The sequence below is a fragment of the Phalaenopsis equestris genome, unplaced genomic scaffold (assembly GCF_001263595.1).
Source record: "Phalaenopsis equestris unplaced genomic scaffold, ASM126359v1 Scaffold235439, whole genome shotgun sequence".
NCBI classification, from domain to species: domain Eukaryota; kingdom Viridiplantae; phylum Streptophyta; class Magnoliopsida; order Asparagales; family Orchidaceae; genus Phalaenopsis; species Phalaenopsis equestris.
In genome coordinates, this window is record NW_018253310.1 from 36,399 (window position 1) to 58,253 (window position 21,855).

At 32.7% G+C, this 21,855-nt stretch overlaps 2 protein-coding genes across 2 annotated transcripts in view; both read right to left on the minus strand.

Moving 5' to 3' along the window:
- Window positions 1-3,576: 3,576 nt before the first annotated feature.
- On the minus strand, window positions 3,577-13,695 carry LOC110039126. Its single transcript, XM_020744087.1, has 2 exons — window positions 13,370-13,695; window positions 3,577-4,148 (listed from the first exon to the last, which is right to left on the minus strand). Exons 1-2 carry the CDS (start codon window positions 13,535-13,537, stop codon window positions 4,077-4,079), a joined length of 240 nt encoding a protein of 79 aa, XP_020599746.1. The 5' UTR covers window positions 13,538-13,695; the 3' UTR covers window positions 3,577-4,076.
- A 7,546-nt stretch (window positions 13,696-21,241) lies between these two features.
- The window catches only part of LOC110039123 (photosystem I reaction center subunit XI, chloroplastic), a 2,283-nt gene continuing 1,669 nt past the window's right edge, over window positions 21,242-21,855 (minus strand). Inside the window, exon 2 of the mRNA XM_020744085.1 lies at window positions 21,242-21,793. Within this exon, the coding sequence (XP_020599744.1) occupies window positions 21,302-21,793 (492 nt within the window). The 3' untranslated portion in view covers window positions 21,242-21,301. The remainder of the gene's footprint in view (window positions 21,794-21,855) is intronic.

A 21,855-nucleotide genomic window follows, 5' to 3' on the forward strand; every position in this document is an offset into this window, starting at 1 on the left:
AATTACATTGGGAGCACATATTTGTCAGGACTTCGTAAAGACTATTCGAAAAAAATGAAGTATTATTCGAGTATTATGTGATGTTATTCGATTACTTTGCGGTGTTATTTGAATATTCCCCCGCATTACTTGATTTGGGGTTGTGTTATTCGACATATTCCCCGTGTTATTTCAATTTTCACTATGTTATTGAAATAACAGAGCCCCAAATCAAGTAACGCGGGGAACTATTCCAATAGCACTTCCTTTTCCATAAATAACGCAATTGAAATATTTTCATAACACAGCGGGATATTTCTATAACACAACGACTATTGTAATCCGAACGTAGCTCTACGTCGGAGTCCTAACGAATATTTTTTTTTATATTGGACAAGAGGCTTTTTTATGTAAAATTACAGCATGTCTATTCCTTGAAATATTAAGTTTTTTATTTTTATTTTTATAAAATTGGGATTTTCAACACCAAAACTTTGATATTTACGTACATTTTAAACATATAAATGAAAAAGTGTATATTTGATTTTTAAATATTATGATAATATTATTAATGATTCGAGTGTTATGTGTGTAAATATGAAAATTTAGGTGATGAGATATGTAAATACACAAGAATAGTGTGCTATGTATGTAAATGCCCTACTTTATCCTTTATTGCATGGCACTGAAAACATCAAATAAAAAAATTAATATTTATCGGTAATATGTTCATGAAATCAGCATTCAAGCATTCAAAATGAGCTAATAAACCTATATTTTTTTTTAGTGACATAATTAAAATTATTAATAATATAACAAATTATCCAGCATAAAATCAATGCTTTTGCTATGATTTTAAGATTTTGGGTTTTGTTATTTAAATGTAGACTTTTGAGCACTAATATAGTAATAAAAGAGCATTTTATTTTATAATTATAAAATCACCACTTCTTTAAAATCCAATGATAATTTGAATAAATGTTTTAGTTTAGAAGATGAAAAAGGAAAAGCAAAATGACATACTAAGTAGGGCTGTCAAAAAAGCTTGTTGTTCGCGAACAACTCGTGTTCGGTTCGTTAAGTAGCTCGTGTTCGACTCGTTTGTTAAGTATATGAGCCGAACACAAACAAAATTTTAAAGCTCGAATTATAAACGAGCCGAACACGAATAACTCTTTGTTCGCTCGTGTTCGGCTCGTTTTAGCTCGAAATAAAAGAATTATATAAGTTTTTATATAACAATATATTACATATATTATTTATATAATAATATATTATATATATTTATGTCTAAGTTTAAGTCATAGCACCTCATGTGACAATGTGGTTAGTGTCTTCTTTTGTATATATTTGATCCAGGTTCGAATCTCACACTTTATATCTATTTTTCTCAATTTAAGTTTAACGAGTCAATTTCGAGCCGAACACGAATATTTAAATCGAGCCGAATACGAAAACACTGTTCACGAGCCGATTTCGAACACGAGCTATTTCGAACGAGCCGAACACGAGCCACGCCTGAGCTCGCTCAAGCTCGGCTCGTTTACAGCCCTAGTACTAAGGTTAAAAATGTAAAAAGATTAAAGTGCGTTGGGGTCCATATTGGTCCTTGGAATTGAGCATTTTAGCGTAAAATGATTCAAATATTAGATCAAAGATTCAAATATTAGATGTTTACTTCTACGTTTCTTACAGCTTTGCAGTTGATGTTGGTACAAGAGGCCAAGAATGGATTTACACAACATGCAATCTGGAGACAGCATGCATAATATGGAACATAAATGATTCAAATATTAGATGTTTACAGCTACGTTTCTTACAGCTTTGCAGTTGATGTTTGTACAAGAGGCCAAGAATGGATTTATACAAAATGCAATCTGGAGACAGCATGCATAATATGGAACATTTACATATAAACCACTCAATTCTTATGTATTTACATATCTAATATCAAGATTTCAAATTTTAAATATATGCCACCTAACACTGTATTTTTCTTTTTAATAAATAAAATAACGACACTTCTGATGTGACATGAAAGATTTAGGTGGCATAAATGTAAAAAAAAAAAATAATAATAATAATAAAAAATAAAAAAAAAAAAGGTGTTAGATATGTAAATATGTTAGAATTGGGTGATAAGTATTTAAATGCACTTATTTAATTTATCTAATAAATATATATTCCTAGATATTTAAATGTACTTCATCTTTTAAAAATAGTTTATTTAATTTAACTATGAGATTCTCAAAGGGTAGTCATGAGTTTTTTTATCAAAGAAGATTTTGTACATTGGAGGTGTAAGTTTACTAGATGAACAATTTTAAGGTAGAAAGTGGCCTGAATCATTAATTTCAATTAAATACCAAAAACATAATTTGTGCTGATTTTCTACTCATAGTTGGAATATTTACATACAAATCAAGCAAATATGTAAATATCAAATTGAAAATAGCATCACTTTCTACATTTTAAGATGACTGAAATACACATTTTTCGTGCATTGACGTGAAACAGCGAAGTGTTATCTATGTAAATACGAGAGTTTACGTACGAGAGATGTAAATACATAAGAATCATACATGAATTTCCCTTAAAATCTCTCTGCAAAAACCTGAGAATTTTCATTTGGCTTACATGGCTGCTTCACATTAAAAATGATAAAAATAATCATTTAATTGAATATAATTTAAAGCAAGTATGAATTTCAGCTCCATAACCTCAAAACTTCTTCAAGAATGGCTGCCATACTGAATTTTGTGTAGAAATTAACACATTTAAATTCTACATCATCTAAATCCCTATAAATTATTAGTTTATTAATTTACTATATACAGAACAAAAAATCAATATATATAGAAAAAAATTCATTATTTTTAAAAAATATATTATCTACATAAAAAGAATCAAATGAACTCTCATAAACACGAAAAAAAAATATTACGTCAGGACTCCGAACGTAGAGTTAGTCGCTGTGTTATAGGAATATTCTACTGTGTTATAGGAATATTCCGCCAGCGTTATTTGTGAAAAATGAAGCGTTATTTGAATATTCCCCCGCATTACTTGATTTGAGGCTGTGCTATTCCAATAATAACATAGTGAAAATTGAAACAACAAGGGGAATATGCCGAATAACATAGCCCCAAATCAAGTAACGCAGATGAATATACTGCAAAGTAATCAAATAACACCACATAATTCTTAAATAACAGTTCATTTTTTTACAAATAACACTGATGGAATATTCTTGTAACACAACGAAATATTCCAATAACACAACTACTATTGGAATCCGAACGTACCTCTACGTTCGGAGTCTTGACGTAATATGCGCTCCATAAACACACTCATTCCTTCCATTTTTCACTTTGGAAGAAGAGAGAAGATAGAATTTTTAGTGCTGAATACTAAGGTATTCATAAAATCCTAAAATCTGCATAAAGAATTTTAGATTCTCAAAAGAAACATTTATGTAAGGGAACAATAAATATAAAAATTGTAGCTCCAATTAGTCATCCAACTCCCCTTTATTCGAAGGACACACCAACCATTAATTTTCATCTCAGTTGTTATCAGAACTTCAGACCATAAATCTTTTTCAAGCCAACAAACATTAAGAATCAAAATTCTTTACAAAAGCGCAGAGTTTGTGTGTGTGAGAGAGGGAAAATATTTGCGTACGTAAGACGCACGCAGCGCTGCGTGCGTCGGGAGGTTATCCAGAGGGTATAGGGGGGTTATATTCGCATTATACCCCCTGTAACCACCCTGTAACTTACCTGTACCTACCGGAACTACAAAAGCGAAGAACATATTTGTAGGTTACAGGTAGGTTATAAGAAAATTACAAGTGGTATAACGCAGATATAACCCCCCATACCCTTTGAATAACCTCCCGACGTACGCAGCGCTGCGTACGTCTTACGTACACAAATATTTTCCGTGAGAGAGACAGAAAAAGCAAGGGATTACAAACCATACTACCTTTTTTTATAGCAGTTTGCAGACATTACTTATAATAAAAACATATGCCAGTGTTGGACCAAGGTTGATGCCATTATGCTGCAACAGCACATGGTCAGAGTCAAGAAGAATCAGTAAGGCCATTCGTCACTGTCATCAATAGGCTTCTTCACAAATATCTGATTGTATTCGGGGCGTGATATCTGCATTAATATATATATTCTCAAGAGTTTGAATAAATTTAAAATCAAGATCCTTAAGTGCTTTGAAACTCAAAACTGAAATGATAATCTTGTGAGAACTGGGAATCATATAAATGGGCATGGAGAAAAAGAATAATGCTTGTTTACAACCTAGATAGAAGTCATTGAAGTAGTGAGTTACAATTAGATGATGACAGTATATAGAGTTTTTAGAGTGCTTGGAGAATCAGCATAGAAAAATCAATAAATCAAGATATATAGAGAATTAGAGTTCATTTGGGACGGCTGCAATTTTTGATAATGGTGGTTAAAAAGTTGTTGTGGGAAAAAATAATTTTTCTAAGAACTACGGTGAGAATTTTAATTCTAATTTTTTTCAAGAATGCATCTGATATAGTGTTTTGAGATTATAGCTAAATTTACTGAAATACCCCTCTCAAAAATTATAAATAGATCGCTCATTCTTCACTTGAAGAGGGGATGAGAAGAGAAAGACTGAGCTGACAGGTAAAGCATAACTCTTGAAGAGAAATAAATGAGCACTAGTTGAGCTTTGATTGGGCAAGACCTTGCAACTTTTTTCCCTTTCCAACATTTTTTCATGTAAAAATTTTGTTATCTTATATTTCTACCGAGCTAAGACTTGAAATTTCTTTACCGTTGAAAATTTTCTAGCAAGCAAGAAATCTTAAATACTAAATAAGATACTATAAAATTTAGAGGCATAAATGAATGAATATATGCTTCAATCGGATTGCCATGATTGAAGAATTCAGACTCCAATTAGAAAGAAGGGCGTGATTCCATGCAAAACAAGACTTCATGAAAATCAGTATATTAAAAAGAGGATAAATCATTCCTCTTTTTTGAAAACAGGTTTCAGGTAAATTGCATCAAAGCATGTGCAAAGAATGTGTAATAACTGGTGTTGGATCCATCCAGTTATCAAGTCAAACCAAACCGCCCAATTCACCTTTGTTCCTCTCTTCGTTATTTAACTGAAGTTGGGATATTCGGGTAGAGGCCGAACACACGAGCAGAAGAGAGGAGAGAATGCGGCTGTGATCATGCGGCGACCAAACATAAGAAAGTGAGGATCAATGTTTACTTCGTAGGGCATGCGATTCGTGATCTAAAGAGGGGCTTCCGATTCCATAGTTACCAACTCTGACTCCTTGATGCTTTTGACAAAGTCATTAGAAAAGCCGCCAAGCAAGGAGAAGATGGAAGGGAATGTTGATGCCTCTTCTTCGTCTTCATCTTTTTTCTCTCTGCTTCTAATTACCACATATCTTCAGCTTGATTTACTTAAAAATGGTAATAACTCTAAATTAGCTTCTCCTTCTAAATTAACATTTACTTGTTTATATTAATAAAGTTTGAGGTGAAATTAAATCCAAGGCAATTTTATATTTATGCAACATTTTTTAAGTGATTAAATGGAGAGGGTTTGAGGAGTTTTGATTTTTATTATCTCTTTGTTTATGCATTTAACCTTGCGGTCCTTAACATGGTTAGGTATAATTTTTGAATTATAACTTAATTAGTTTGAGAAAATAATGAGGATTGGGGATCATGGCTATAGATATATATTTAAGGCTAACGAATAAACCCATCTTATATTGCAGAAGAAAGGCAATTTCATTTGTTGAGATGAGTTAGTTTAAATGTGTATATATTTCATAATTAATATTTAAATAAATTCTATGAGAATTGAACCTTAAAAAATCTGCTAAGGTTTTATTAAGTCACATTGAAACCATTAAATAAATCATAATCTTTTAGGGATGATTATTCAAGCATAAATCAGGAGAGATATGTTGAATCATCAATTTACAAATGTGTTCAATTAATTATTATAATCATTTAATATTTTGATATGCAAGGTCTTAAATGCATGAATGATGTTGATTCTTTTGAATCTAAAGTTCATGGAGCACTATATGTTGAAGTAAAAAATCAACATCATAATCTAAAGAGGACTGCCTGCTATCTAATTCGATAGGTGGCCCTTTAGCGAGTAAGGAATAAACATACTCTTATTTATTAGTGGCATATTCCTTAATGCTTGTTGATAAATTTTTAATAGTTGATAAAATGTTGAGAAATATGCTTATTTATTCATGGTGCTTTGTATGGTTCTGATATTAGAGATTTTATTTATTGCACAAATTTCTAAAAAAAATTATGAACTTAATTATGATTACATAGAACTATTTACTACTATTACAAATCATGAATTAATAATGATATAATCTTCATTGTGTAACCTTTAACTGAAAATAAAATTATATGTATATGATTGTATGTATGGTATATGTATTGTAGGTTGAACCTATTTAGAGTTGTGCCAATGGGTCCATAGAGCAATGACCTTATAAAAAATCATCAGATTTCGTTGGGATTAGTACCTGAAGTTCATGGTTTTAGGACGATGTAGTAAACAAATTTTATATCTATATCTATATCTATATATTCAAGAGGTATCCTTTGTATTAATTCTTCAAGGTCATTCCAATTTTTTTTCTTTTGAACATATCTTTAAAACTACTTGAGAAGTATTAATCTTTATAACATTAAATATATTAGTATCAATAACAATCTTTATGACTATAATTATATCTTCAATTCTATTAATTTTTATAACATTATCTTTCAAACACTTATTTATAATTACACCGACACCATTTCTAGTACGAATCCTACATGAATACCAAAGTTTAAAACCTAAGCTATCAATCTTCTTAGTTTTTTTTCTCCAAATCATTTAGTTTCTTGAATGCATAAAATATCTATATTTCTATGATCCATAATATCTACTAATTCCATTAAATTACTGTGAGAGAACCTATATTCTAAGTTCCTATCAAAATATTAGTTTCATAGACCGACTTCTTTGTCCCTACATCTGTCCTTAATATGAAAACCCTTACTTATAAAACTACACCCGGACACCAAAACAGCGACCCTTACGACCCTTGCACATTTTTTACTGTATTCAGTTCATACAGTATGTCACTTCCAAGAGGCATACTAACATTTATACAATGATTTAAAAGATTCATGTCATAATTTCTTACAAAAAATTTATGCTGGTGTCAACTACTTAATGCAGCCCTTCATTTTTCGCATCCGAGGCTTGGGACTCGACAATGGCAATGTTGGCTAAGGTCTTACAATAGTTAAATTTTATTTATAGATGGGTGAATTGATTTAGTTTTATTAGATTTAGATATCCTGATTATCTTATTGGTGGATATAAATATTATTGAAATGATATGGATCCATCCAGTTATCAAGTCAAACCAAACCGCCTAATTCACCTTTGTTCCTCTCTTCGTTATTTAACCGGAGTTGGGATATTCGGGTAGAGGCCGAACAAACGAGCAGAAGAGAGGAGAGAATGCGGCTGTGATCATGTGGAGACCAAACATAAGAAAGTGAGGATCAATGTTTCGTGATCTAAAGAGGGGCTTCCGATTCCATAGTTACCAACTCTGACTCCTTGATGCCTTTGACAAAGTCATTAGAAAAGCCGCCAAGCAAGGAGAAGATGGAAGGGAATGTTGATGCCTCTTCTTCGTCTTCATCTTTTTTCTCTCTTCTTCTAATTACCACATATCTTCAGCTTGATTTACTTAAAAATGGTAATAACTCTAAATTAGCTTCTCCTTCTAAATTAACATTTACTTGTTTATATTAATAAAGTTTGAGGTGAAATTAAATCCAAGGCAATTTTATATTTATGCAACATTTTTTAAGTGATTAAATGGAGAGGGTTTGAGGAGTTTTATTTTTTATTACCTCTTTGTTTATGCATTTAGCCTTGCGGGCCTTAACATGGTTAGGTATAATTTTTGTATTATAACTTAATTAGTTTGAGAAAATAATGAGGATTGGGGATCATGGCTATAGATATATATTTAAGGCTAACGAATAAACCCATCTAATATTGCAGAAGAAAGGCAATTTCATTTCTTGAGATAAGTTAGTTTAAATGTGTATATATTTCATAATTAATATTTAAATAAATTCTATGAGAATTGAACCTTAAAAATCTGCTAAGGTTTTATTAAGCCACATTGAAACCATTAAATAAATCATAATCTTTTAGGAATGATAATTCAAGCATAAATCAGGAGAGATATGTTGAATCATCAATTTACAAATGTGTTTAATTAATTATTATAATCATTTAATATTTTGATATGCAAGGTCTTAAATGCATGAATGATGTTGATTCTTTTGAATCTAAAGTTCATGGAGCACTATATGTTGAAGTAAAAAATCAACATCATAATCTAAAGAGGACTGCCTGCTATCTAATTCGATAGGTGGCCCTTTAGCGAGTAAGGAATAAACATACTCTTATTTATTAGTGGCATATTCCTTAATGCTTGTTGATAAATTTTTAATAGTTGATAAAATGTTGAGAAATATGCTTATTTATTCATGGTGCTTTGTATGGTTCTGATATTAGAGATTTTATTTATTGCACAAATTTCTAAAAAAAATTATGAACTTAATTATGATTACATAGAACTATTTACTACTATTACAAATCATGAATTAATAATGATATAATCTTCATTGTGTAACCTTTAACTGAAAATAAAATTATATGTATATGATTGTATGTATGATATATGTATTGTAGGTTGAACCTAGTTAGAGTTGTGCCAACGGGTCCATAAAGCAATGACCTTATAAAAAATCATCAGATTTCATTGGGATTAGTACCTGAAGTTCATGGTTTTAGGAAGATGTAGTAAACAAATTATATATCTATATCTATATCTATATATTCAAGTGGTATCATTTGTATTAATTCTTCAAGGTCATTTTAATTTTTTTCTTTTGAACATATTTTTAAAACTACTTGAGAAGTATTAATCTTTATAACATTAAATATATTAGTATCAATAACAATCTTTATGACTATAATTATATCTTCAATTCTATTAATTTTTATAACATAATCTTTCAAACACTTATTTACAATTACACCGACACCATTTCTAGTATGAATCCTACATGAATACCGAAGTTTAAAACCTAAGCTATCAATCTTCTTAGTTTTTTTTCTCCAAATCATTTAGTTTCTTGAATGCATAAAATATCTATATTTCTATGATCCATAATATCTACTAATTCCATTAAATTACTGTGAGAGAACCTATATTCTAAGTTCCTATCAAAATATTAGTTTCATAGACCGACTTCTTTGTCCCTACATCTGTCCTTAATATGAAAACCCTTACTTATAAAACTACACCCGGACACCAAAACAGCGACCCTTGCACACTTTTTACTATATTCAATACATACAGTATGTCACTTCCAAGAGACATACTAGCATTTATACAATGATTTAAAAGATTCATGTCATAATTTTTTACAAAAACTTTATGCTGGTGTCAACTACTTAACGCAGCCCTTCATTTTTCGCATCCGAGGCTTGGGACTCGACAATGGCAATGTTGGCTAAGGTTTTACAATAGTTGAATTTTATTTATAGATGGGTGAATTAATTTAGTTTTATTAGATTTAGATATCCTGATGATCTTATTGGTGGATATAAATATTATTGAAATGATACTTATGGTAATTGGAATTATTTCTTAACTTTTATCTCACATTCTTTTGTTGGATTTTCCATGAGTTCTTTTTACACCCAATAGGCAAGATGCGATAGAGTAGTATCAAAGCCTTAGTTTTTATCCTCTAGGTTTAGTCTATATAAAATTTCCTATAGATAGATGTTTAAGATCTTATGAATATTAGCATTTCTACAGAGATGCAGGTATCAATGAATGAGAAATTGGAGGTTTTACATTTGCTTAGTCTTGTTACTCCAGTTGAGAGATTTTATTTGGTTAATTGTAATTTTTTGAATGATGAGAAGAGAATTTTGTAAGAATTTATATTGAGCTTTCATGAAAATTAGACATTTATAAGTAAGGATATGATTTTACTATATTAGAGGTTTTAAATGGTTTGAGTATCATTTGAAGGATTTAATAAGCAATATGAGTGGAGGAATGAAATTAACATTTGACATAAATTTTTGAATTTTATAGCAGCATTAAATAGATCAGATTATACTATGAGTATAGATTAAAAGGATGAGTATAAGTCGGAGTTTATATATGATAAGGTTGTAGACATTTACCTATGCTTAATTGAAATGGAATATGCTTATCATATAGAAGTTGCATTTGCGTAGTTTTTTATGTCTTACATGATACTTACAGTAATACTCATTATAGAATTGTGTTGTTTAGAAAATTATATATACCTAGCATTATTGCAAATAAGTTCATTTAAAGTATAATGGTTATTTATATTGCCATCTATTGATTTGATTAGCACACTGATTAAAATAACTTTTGTCATACAGTAATGCTGGTGGCGATGTTGTGTTTTAAGCATATTTTTATTCATTAAGAGCAATGAAATGAGTGGCATGTGTATGCTCCGACTGGTTGGCCAACATAAATTTGCACGTTCTTTCACATAAAGATGTTCAAGGTAAAAGTTAGAATATATTGAATAATTGATGCATGATCTATTGTATTAATTTTACCACATAAAGGAAATCTTAATCATGCTGAATTAGATATTGCTAAAATATTAGCTTACTTCATGATGTTGATGTCTAGTAAATATTTACTATTTAGGCAATCAATTATACCCATATATTAAGCTTGATTGGAATGATTGCAATAGTTAGTTATTCTCTTGATAGATATATATATTAGTTATTCTATTATATATATATATTTTATTATTGTCCGATTAGGTGTATTAATATGTGATTGGTTCCTTATTTTGCTTGTTATACAATCTGATACTAAAAAATTGTTTAAATAAAGAAGTGCTAGCTTTATTTTATATTTTTTAATTGAATTAGGAAGAACTATGAGCCGATTCTGTGTTTGTAATGTGATTTCGTGGTAAGCATATGCTAATTTTTGAGATTGTCACATGATCACTAATCATGATGCGATGTTTGCAGTTATTTCTTAGGCCTGGCGCTTTGTATATAATATTTTCATAGGTTAATTTAATATTCATTGATGATTTAATTTGTGATAAAGTCTTATACACTATAAAGTAATTCCCCAATTTTATTTATTAAATGGGAAATTAATTGAGGTTTTACTGGATTTAGATATTCTGATTATCTTGCCCGTTGACAAAAATATTGTTAAAATTATATTATTTTGATTTAAATTATTCCTTGATTTTCACCTGACACCCTCCAGCTAGGCTTTCCATGAGTTCCTATGATAGATAAGAGTATAGGCACTCTCAATGGTATATCAAATGAAACTAATGAAACTAATATTAGGATAGGATCTATATAGTGGGCGGTTTGTGATAGAAAGCGCAAAAAGAAGTTCAACCTTTAAAATATCATATTAAAATGTTACAAAATAATTTAATTATAATATCTAATAAAATATAGATGGGAGGCATAAACAAAATGTGGCACCCAAAGACATATACAAGAAGCTTCAATTTGATTGCAATGCTTAAAGGAAAAAAGCCAAAAGGCTATTTGGTTAAATTAGAGTTTGTTTGTTTACTTTTTCATGATTTTATCTTCAAATTTAAGGTTATCTAGATAACACATAGCATCCAAGATTAATAAGACAATGTATACAGCAGCAAAAATGGGTGCTATTTAAATTAGTCAATCTTCAAGGTTAAAATATAAGGGGGAAAATGTAGGAGGCTAAAATCACCATCGATTACTCAAAATAATACCATACACTTTATATTCAATAGATAACTTAGAAATCTTTATAGCATTGGCTTCTAGATAACATTTCTATTTTGATAACATCAAATGAACAACTCCAAGAAAGTATTTCGGCTAGCAAGCTGAAGGGAGTGATTGCAAAAGTTAACAAGATACATAAAATGGGCATATTTATTAACACTGCAGAAATTACAAGTAATACCACAAAAATCTAATCTATTTATTGAAGAAGAAGAAGAAAAAAAGCAAAAGGCAATTCACATTCCTGTCCTTTGCCTCATTTAAGATTTATCCCAAGTTGGGTTTTTATCATTGCATGAAAGAGGAAAGATATTCCACTATTTTCATCATTTTAAGTCAATTTATGTCAAATCTTGATCCTAGAAGAGAAAAGGACCATATATTGCTGCAAGAAAACACTCATACAATACCAACACCATAGAAGCATTCTAAAAACATAACATTCTGGATATATAAAAAAGGGAAATGCAGATACATACCACTCAATTCTTATGTATTTACATATCTACCACCCAAAATTTGATATTTATACTTATAATACCATGGAATCATAAACCTATGTTATAAGGTGTATTTTAATTTTAAAAAGATGGTGATGGTGGTATCTTTTATGTAATGTTATAGATTTGAGTGGTATGCATATGAATGTTTAGGTGTTAGATTTGTAAATACATAAGAATTGCATGCTATGTTTGTAAATCCCCATTAAAAATAATAGGATATATGAATAAACATTTTCACATATGTGTCATGAATAGTGCAATTCATAGTTTCATACCAATGTTACAATCCACAAATAACCAATGTGTTTTGCATCTCGCTGGATTTATATATTTATACATTAAGATATATCTATTAGGTCCAGCTAATGATATAAATTGGTCATTGAACTATCCACAGAGACCAGTTTGTAATGTTTTTGAGCACCTCAGTCCTATCAAAATTATTGAATTGCAGGGCGCTGAGATCTCGAAGAGAGTGGATGATTAATGGAGATTTGAAGGTTAACGCTCGCGGAAAGCAAAAATTTGCTGTGCTAAGACAAATAAATTAGCAATTTGATGATTTGAGGACTTCCTGCTCTGAGAATTTTATTGTGCCCTTGAATTAAATAAATGTTCTAGCTCAACTAATTGATCCTTCTTATCACCCAATTCTACGTTCAATCCTATTTCTAAAACAATAACCTACCATGTTCGAGCTCAACTATCCTTTTTTAACTTAGTTTTCCCCAAAATGTTTCGCAATTTTTATCATCAACTTAGATTTACAAGAACAAACAAGCAATACACAGGCCAAAATCTCACAATTTTTATCATCAGCTTAGTTCTGCATTATAAGGTAGCAAAAAAAGTAAAACAGATTCAATTCGCCAGTTTTCTGTCATCAAGATAAGGAAGCAATACTAAGGAAGCAATACTTGGGAACTCACCAAATCCTTGAATTTGAGGAAGGCGATTACGAAGAAAACGAAGAAAAGGATCTCGAACTCGGCCAAGCGAACAAAACTGAAGACTGAGTTGACCGCTCTTGTTATCAGCGACGGACGCTGGATCTGGGCGCCGCGCCGACCACCGCTATTGCCGCCGCTTGTCGGCATCTCCGGCGTGCGCGACCTAGATGTATTTCTTTGGAGATTCTAAAGCCAACCTTCTACGGCTGTTTGCCTGCAGGATTAAGGCGATCCCAGCGAAGTCCCCCGTCGCGATTTCCCCGCTACTTCGGCGTCGGTCGTTGGGGATACCGAACCTGCACAACGGTATGAGAAGCCCTATGTTTTTAATAAAACATCTTGTAAATTATAAACAATTTTTAGTTAATTAATATAAATTAATTAAATAAATTAATATTATCTGTGTCCTGCTTAATTAAAATATTTTATTTAAATTAATTTTTACATTATTAATTGATAATAAATTTATATGTTATTTTTTATAATAACAATTTATCAATTATAGTTAGAATTGATTAAGAAAATCTGATAAATTATTAATAATTAATTAAAACATTAAATATAATTTAATTAATTATAAAATTAATTATTTTTAGTCCTTAATATTGCTCAATAAAAAAGACATTAAAATACTTGAATTGATTTTGTTTTTCTGAATAAAATGATTATTTCAAGAGCTTAATAATTTGCTAATTAATAATTAATTGAGATGCTAAGTGTAAGTTAATTATGATTTCTTTAATTTAATTAAAATGTATTGATGCTAGTTTTTTATAGATGTGTTTTTTTGTAGTACCAAGTCATTCGCCACTTCATCTCTTTCTCTCGAAGGGTTGAGTATATTAGTTTTTCATCAGCAATGTCAAGCACGAGCCTTATATCCCCTCATCATTTGCTTCCTGTCACTCAACTAAATTTCCTTCATAAAATGTTAGGACTGCCATCACTCTTTCGTTGTTATGCTTATATTCGATCAAAAACATTGCATCCATTTTATGTGACATCGTGAATGGAGTTTGCTAGGTCATCGTGAAAGATGTCATTTGGACTATCCAAAGAACAAATGAAATAGTTTTGGCCTAAATTTTTCCAACTCCTTCAATTTTTTTCCTTAATATGTTGAAGATGATCTTGTTGGCTACTTCAACATATCAATTTGTTTGAGGGTTATGACCGGATGCAAAATTAAGACAAATTCCCTAACATTGGCAAAAATCGTTTACCTCCTAGTGAGCAAATTGTATTTCATTATGTATGTGATGATGTGTGGTAGCCCATATTGGTAGATCAGATCCATGCAGATAAGGTTTTGAACGATCTCTATAGTGATCCGAGCAAACATCTTAGCTTCAATCAACGTCAACGAGTAAAAATTTTGGTTGGTCTCGCAATGGGGGAAAGGGTTTAAGGATGTTGAGTTATCAGAAGACAAAAGACTATGAGTTGAAGATGGGCTATAGTGGTTGTATTTCTGACATTCTTTGCAGCTTGCTAAGAATCCCTCAACATTTTTTTTGAAGCATTGACCACAAATAACTTCGTCATTGTACTTAATCTGCCAAAGTTTTTTTCTTCTAGAAGAGCTTCTACACTTTAGAGTGTACCTCTTAAAGGACATTCTCTGTCTCATCTTTTTGTATGCACTTCAGGTACAAGGATGTGACCGGTCTTTAGAGTGTACCACTTGAAGCACTTTAGATCAGTAACTCCTGAGACAATCTCGATCTCAAGGTACAAGATGTAAGGATTCACCTAACTTTTTATCTCCTTAGTTTCCAATCCCATCACATTGGCTTCCTTAATGGTCAATTAGACAAGCTTTTAAGGAATCCTTCCCTGAAGTGAATGCACTTGGATAGCTCTACCACTTGGTTGTCCAGTGGAGAGAAATGTGCAATACTGAAGCCTTTGAATTTCTCTTTCTCCGTTTTGAATTTGTTGAGGTATTTGGTCATCATCTAATATCCGATCTTGAATTCCTTGTTCACCTAATTCACCACTAACTTTGAATCAGATTTCACTAGGAGGTGCTTAGCGCCCATCCAGGAATCAAACTGTAGACTAACAGTGAGAGCTTCATATTTAGCTTGATTGTTGGTGATTTCAAATCCAACGTCTATCGAGTGGTACAGATGGTCCTTGGTTGAATTGATTAGAGTAACATTGAGCCCTACCCAATTTGAATACACACTCCGTCAATTTGTAAGACTCATGTATGACCATCAGTTGTCATTTCTTTGTTTGTCTTGCTTGATTTGAAAAAAATGGCCAGGAAATATTTTATGGCTTGTGCTTTGCTTGTGGTCTGGGCATGTAAGAGAGAACAAATTCGTTGAGTTTCACTGCCCATTTGAAGAGCCCATTGAGTGCTCTAGCCTAGTGAGGAAAATTTGAGTAGGTTATTGATGATGATGCTAGTCGGATGCATTTGGAAATATGAGAAAAGGGTGTATGTGGAAAAAATAAGAGCAAATATTAATTTTTTTCATAATGTGATAGCTGAGCTTCACGTCTCAGAGGACTCAATTGACATAGCAAACTCAGATCTTCTTCCTTAGTTCTTCTCAAACTAAAACAAAGCTAATGGCTTCAAGAGAAACCCTCAAGTATACGGAGAGCTTTAGTTTTTTTAATGCTTTCTCCTATTCATCCATCCAAATAAAACTCTTTGCATGCCTTAAGGCTTTGAAAAAGGCGATGCACTTATCACTCAATTTTGAGATGAATTAACTCGAGCCTGTGATCCATCAGGAGGGACGACATATTGATCACTGTTTGCACCTTTTCTAGATTAGTCTTTGTTCCCTCCGAGGTGGTTAGGAGGTAGCCTAAAAACATATTTGTGGATGCCACGAAGGTGTGCTTGAGTGAATTGAGTCTCATATTATATTTTGTGAGTGTTTTAAAATTTTATTTTAGATCTTTGATGTGTTGATTAGGCATTTTTTGTTTTTTTTCAAAACATCATCCAAATATACCTAAATGTGTTGATCAGACATTTTCTTATTTTTGGACACCCTGAATGACACTACAATATAATAGTACACTACCTCACTAGTGATGAACGTAACTTTCTCTGCATCGATAGGGTGCATTTTGATCTAGTGGTAGTTAGAGAATGCAATGAGGAAGCTCATCAGATAATGGTTAATCGCTGCATCCACAATTGCATCAATTCGAAGTTAGCGGTGGTTGTCCTTTAGGTAAAAACTATTCAGGTCAGTTAAGTCCTTGCACATCCTTCATATTCTTTTGGCTTATGCACCATGACTACATTGGAAATCCATGTCTAGTGTTGGTCCTCTAAAACACAGACAACCTCCAAATACCTTTGAAACTTCTTCTCAGATTGTCTCAATCAAAGTGTCACCTAGTGGCCACATCTTTTGGTTCATTGGTCAGCCTACATGATTGATTTTTAGATTGTTTCACACGATATTAATCAATATCCCTAATATTTTATTGGCGGACAAAATTGAAGTGTCCCAATGTTCCCAGATAGTATCAATCAACATATATTTTGACCATGAATAATACTTCACTTATTAGAAAAATTTTACCAGTCTTGCCCTTAGTAGCCAAGATCTGATAGGTGGTCTCACTAGTCTCAAAACCCCCTTCATGCATATTGTCAAACTTAACCAACTCCTTTTTGATGCTTTCACCCATCCAGAGATAATTGGTGCATGACTGCACAAGATTACCTCAGACAATGATTACCTTCCCTTCGCTTGGGAAATTCAAAACTAAATAATATATGCTTGAAGAAGTTGAACAAGGGATGGCCAAAGATAGCATTATAAGTGGCACCATGAAGTTTTTTGATATTGGTAATTTGCTTATCTCTCTCTCCCTAAGATACCAATAGAGTGATGGTTCATAGCTTTTCCTTTAGTGGGTTTATCACCATGGTTATTTGGTCGTTACTGAGGCCCATCTTATTAATCATTGACTTGAATAAGATGTTCACATAACTGTTAGTGCCGATTAGAATGCTATGAATTTAGTAGGTTCTGATCATCATGGTGACAATGATGTTGTCATTGTAAGGATTACCTATAGGTGGAAGATCTTCATTTGTAAAAGCAATGGGGATGCGAGCTACATTTGGGGCGAGGATGGCTACACATAGTTCTCCTGACCAAAGCCTCTCAGAATGGCCTAACGGGATGAATCTCCACCTCCTCCAAAGATAGCAAGGACTATGCCAGCGATGTGGATTCTGTGGGCTTAGACCGACTAATCCAATATTTCTTATATAAGAGATTTCCCTTGCCATTGGGTCTTTTCTCCTAGAGCTGCAAGCTCCTTAAGCTTTCAAACTTGATCTGCTCTTCAATCAAGCCTCAGAGATGCTGAGAGTCATTCATGTAGCGACCATGGTTGTGATGGTTGGTATAATACTTTTTGGGGTCCCAGACGTAAGCTTCATTTTTTATTAGGAGTGTTCTATTGAAATAATCTTTATTTTGGAAGACCTCCACTATCTCGACCATAAATAATCTCCATGGAGTTGTTTGGTGTACTTTATGGTTAGGCAGTGGGCACTCATTGTATCGAGCTGACCGCTGGTCAGGATATCTGGCCTGAAGCTCATAGTGGAAAGTTTTGTATTTTGCCTTGTGGTCCTAGAGCTACAGAGTGTTTTCATAGTAAGGCAGGTGGAAGGACGTGAATCATGCCTCAAACACTAGCCTTCGCCTCGATGGGCCTTCTTTTGCAGGCAATAGGTGGAAAACTATTTTGGAGGAAATGAGATTGGAGTTAAACTCCTTAGCCAATATGTGGTTGTTGGCTGGCTCCAACAACTCGGCAGGCATTTTTGGTCACTACAGACCCAACACAACCAAAAGGTTCTTCCTTTAGCCCTTGAGCTTGGGCAGCATAAGCTATTTGTTTTAAGATCTTGCCAATCCAACATCTCCTTCTGGAAGTGAGTAATGATGAACAAAAACTCTCAATGTGTCCCTGTCAAATTTGCAGGATGGTCTGTTAATATTCTAAGGCTTTGAGTGCCAAAAAACCACTCCACAAACATTTACTTGAAATTAACAAATGATGCAATCATTGCCGGTGATAATGCATTGAACCACTGAGGGTCGACTCCCTCAATGTGGTAAAGAAGGGATGACATTTCAACAAAGTACTAATCCTCACTAAACATACAGTTGGCTCAAATGAGACTATGCGATCGGTCAGTTCAGTCTTGCTCTTATTAGACTCAAGTGTTGGGATTTTGAAACTTTCAGAGGGCTCTTCCTAAGTGATTTGCTAAGAAAATGTATTCTTTGGCTATCGAGCGCCTATATATGCTAGAATAGGTGTTGGTCCATCGTTGTCGACCCAACGGTATCAAAGTATTGGGAGTTTCCTTCTCTTTTCATGGTCTGGGGACTCTTCGGCTGTTGGGCACCAACCTTTTCTTTTATGGGTGTTGGTCACTTCACCAGCCAACACATCTTAGATGGCATCCAACATTAGATACTTCAACTCTTGGATATGCTAATTTGCAAATTTTATGGTGCACTCCATGTTATCAATGTCTTTATTGTGGGTTTCTTCTTTGTTCGTTGCTCCTGTTCTTGTCTGTGGCAAGATACATGCTCACCACATCTTTTAAGCTGTTAAATCCTAATTTATCCATCAATCAAACCAAATTAATAGAGCAAAAGTAATGAGAGAAAGAAATAGAGAGAGAAGTGAACAATAATGAACAATAATATATCAAATTTTATTCATGAAATGATCTCCTCATTTATAGGAAATGGTTGTGTGATGTTTCACATGTACAAGCCTATTGATCGGTTGTTCTATGGATTGATCAACTGAGCTTAATTGCCTTAAGGTCAGTAAGATTAGCTCGGTCGGCTAAGATCGACTTAGTCCAACTATTGGTTGATATAACCCAACTATTGATCTTTAACTTCTGAAAAGGACCTGGTCGACATGGGACAATTGGTTGATATAGCCCAACTATTGATCTTTAACTTCTGAAAAGGAGCCTCTCGACATCCATGTATGGTTGGAGATACTAGGGAAGTAGCTTTTCCCTTAGATTGCCTTTCTTATAATAAGTAACTTGAATACTCTTTTATCTCATTTTTTGACTAAGTGGTTTCATCTATCTCATGGTTTAGTATACTTTTGTCTTGTTGGCTAGGCTCAGATAGCTTCACCCAATTGAATAAGTGAACCTTATGGTCTTCTATTAGTGAGCCCTCCTTCACCGCACTCTTTTCTTATGGATCGTTACAACTCCCCAGGATCAGCGAAGACATGTTTTTTTATGCATTTAATCTTTTATTTTTTTGGGTTAAATTTAATTTAAATGAATTTGATTTTAATTTTGTGTTCTATTTCTTTAATTTGCTTTTGAGGTTAGCTTAACCATGGTTCGAGGTGAACATTAAGCTAATTGTGCTCACTCCAAACTAAAGAAAGAAGCCATGAAGAGAAAAAGTGAGCCCCACAGGATCTCTTCTAAGTTCACTATACAAAAATGCTAGCTCTAACCAACTTAGTCCATGAGACAAACTAAGGACAAAAAAAAGTATCCAAGCCATGGAGTTAAGTCTCTAGGCTCAATGAGTTTTCCCTAGAGGCATCTTTAATGGCTTATAGGTACTTAACCTTTAATTTGAATACTCTAGTATTAATCAACTCAATAATGAATTAAAGTTGTGTACTTCAAATCAAAGGGAGTGAGGATTGACTAGAGTTTCTAAATTTGGGTCTCAACCATCAATTAGTATTCTAGGGGAGACTCTAATGAAATTTTAAGGCTATATCCTATGGTCTAAATGAGTGGGGGGAGAGAGAGAGAGAGAGAGAGAGAGGGTAGACCTTACCTAAAGTGAGGTCAACACAGCTCAAGAAATTTTAATAATAACTATTATTTAATAACTATTAAAACATAAATACTTTTATCAAGCAATTATTTTTTTGAGAGGCAAGTCTTTAAATATATTATATGATAGTAAGATGTTTATCAAAAAAAATATTGGGATCAAAGCAAAAATCTTGAGGGGTGATTTCCTCCCCCTCCCCACTTAACCCCAAGCACCCTCTTCATTCTACCACTAGCTACAAGTGAAAAGAATTTTTTTTTTTAATACTATTCTCTTAGTATTGAGCTATTTAGCCTTCATATTTCATTTTATATTATTTTGTTACTCTCTTTTGAAAACTGAAATATAAACTAATTTTCATATTTTTATAAAAGAATTTCTTTTAATATGCATTAAACAATTTAAAAAATAGAAGCTCATTTTTATTTATTTCATATAAAAATTATGCATTTAAGCCTCATTTTAAAACATAATTTCAATTATTGCCAAACAGCAACATTGAAACCATAGTTTCTAATAATAAAGTTCAAACAATGTAGCATTCATCATGAAATACAACATAAATAATTTTGACGCAAGCAATAGAAATATATAAAAAAATTGCTTTCTACAAGTAATAGAAATATAAGTTTTATGAAAACTTTTTAACTTTTTATTTATATTATTGAATACTAGTTTTTTTTTTAAGCATATTATGCCTCAATATTTTTTAAACAAGCTAATAAATAAGATAATGACTTGAGTTGAGGTTAACTCAAGTTCTACTTATGAACTCACCTAGCTCGATTCACAAGCAATTTATCTAGCCAAACTCGAGCTGGCTCACAGATTGGCTTGACTCAATTACACCTCTTATTTGGAGCAAATGAAGTATATGAGCTTAAAGCAAAAATTCAAATTTTCTAACCTCCAAATGATGAAAATCTGATGATTTCATACTTAAATAAATCACTCACAATGATCCAACCATTCCAAAACCAACATAGAAGTCACTTATATTCAACACCAAAGCAATATAAATTCATTACATACACATTATTCCAATCGCTAAAGCAAGCAAAATCTACTTGATGTAGTATGGAAGGTTAAGAACATAAAGGAGAAAGTAAGCCCAAATTACACCAGATATGCCTCCAAAGAAGAAACCGCCGGAAAATTGTGCCCAGCCCTCCGCCGTCTGTAGCTTATCAGCCACCTTTTTCCGACCTGTGAGTGTCAGCGCTGGAGCCGTTGATGGATCGCCTTCGTTGAAGGTTGCTATTCCGTACATGCTCAGGCAGATTGTGAGGATGACGACGAGGCCGGCGGCGGCGAGTGAGCCTGCGGTGCCGGCGTACTCGGTGTTACGGAGAGGGCCAGTTTTTACGAAGGGGCCGACGAGGAGGTACCCATGGGCTAGTCCCACTTCGATGCCACGAAGTAATGGACTTACTGCTGTTCGATAGGCTGGTAGGTTAGAGAGGTACCATGCGATGAGTGGGCTGGAGGTGATTGGGGTCTCCAGGCTACCGATGAATGGGTCGCCGTTTATGGGCTGGATCACTTGAAATGTGGGCTGTAATCCGACCAAATTGTAAAAAAAAAGGTCATTATTATTATTATTATTATTATTATTAT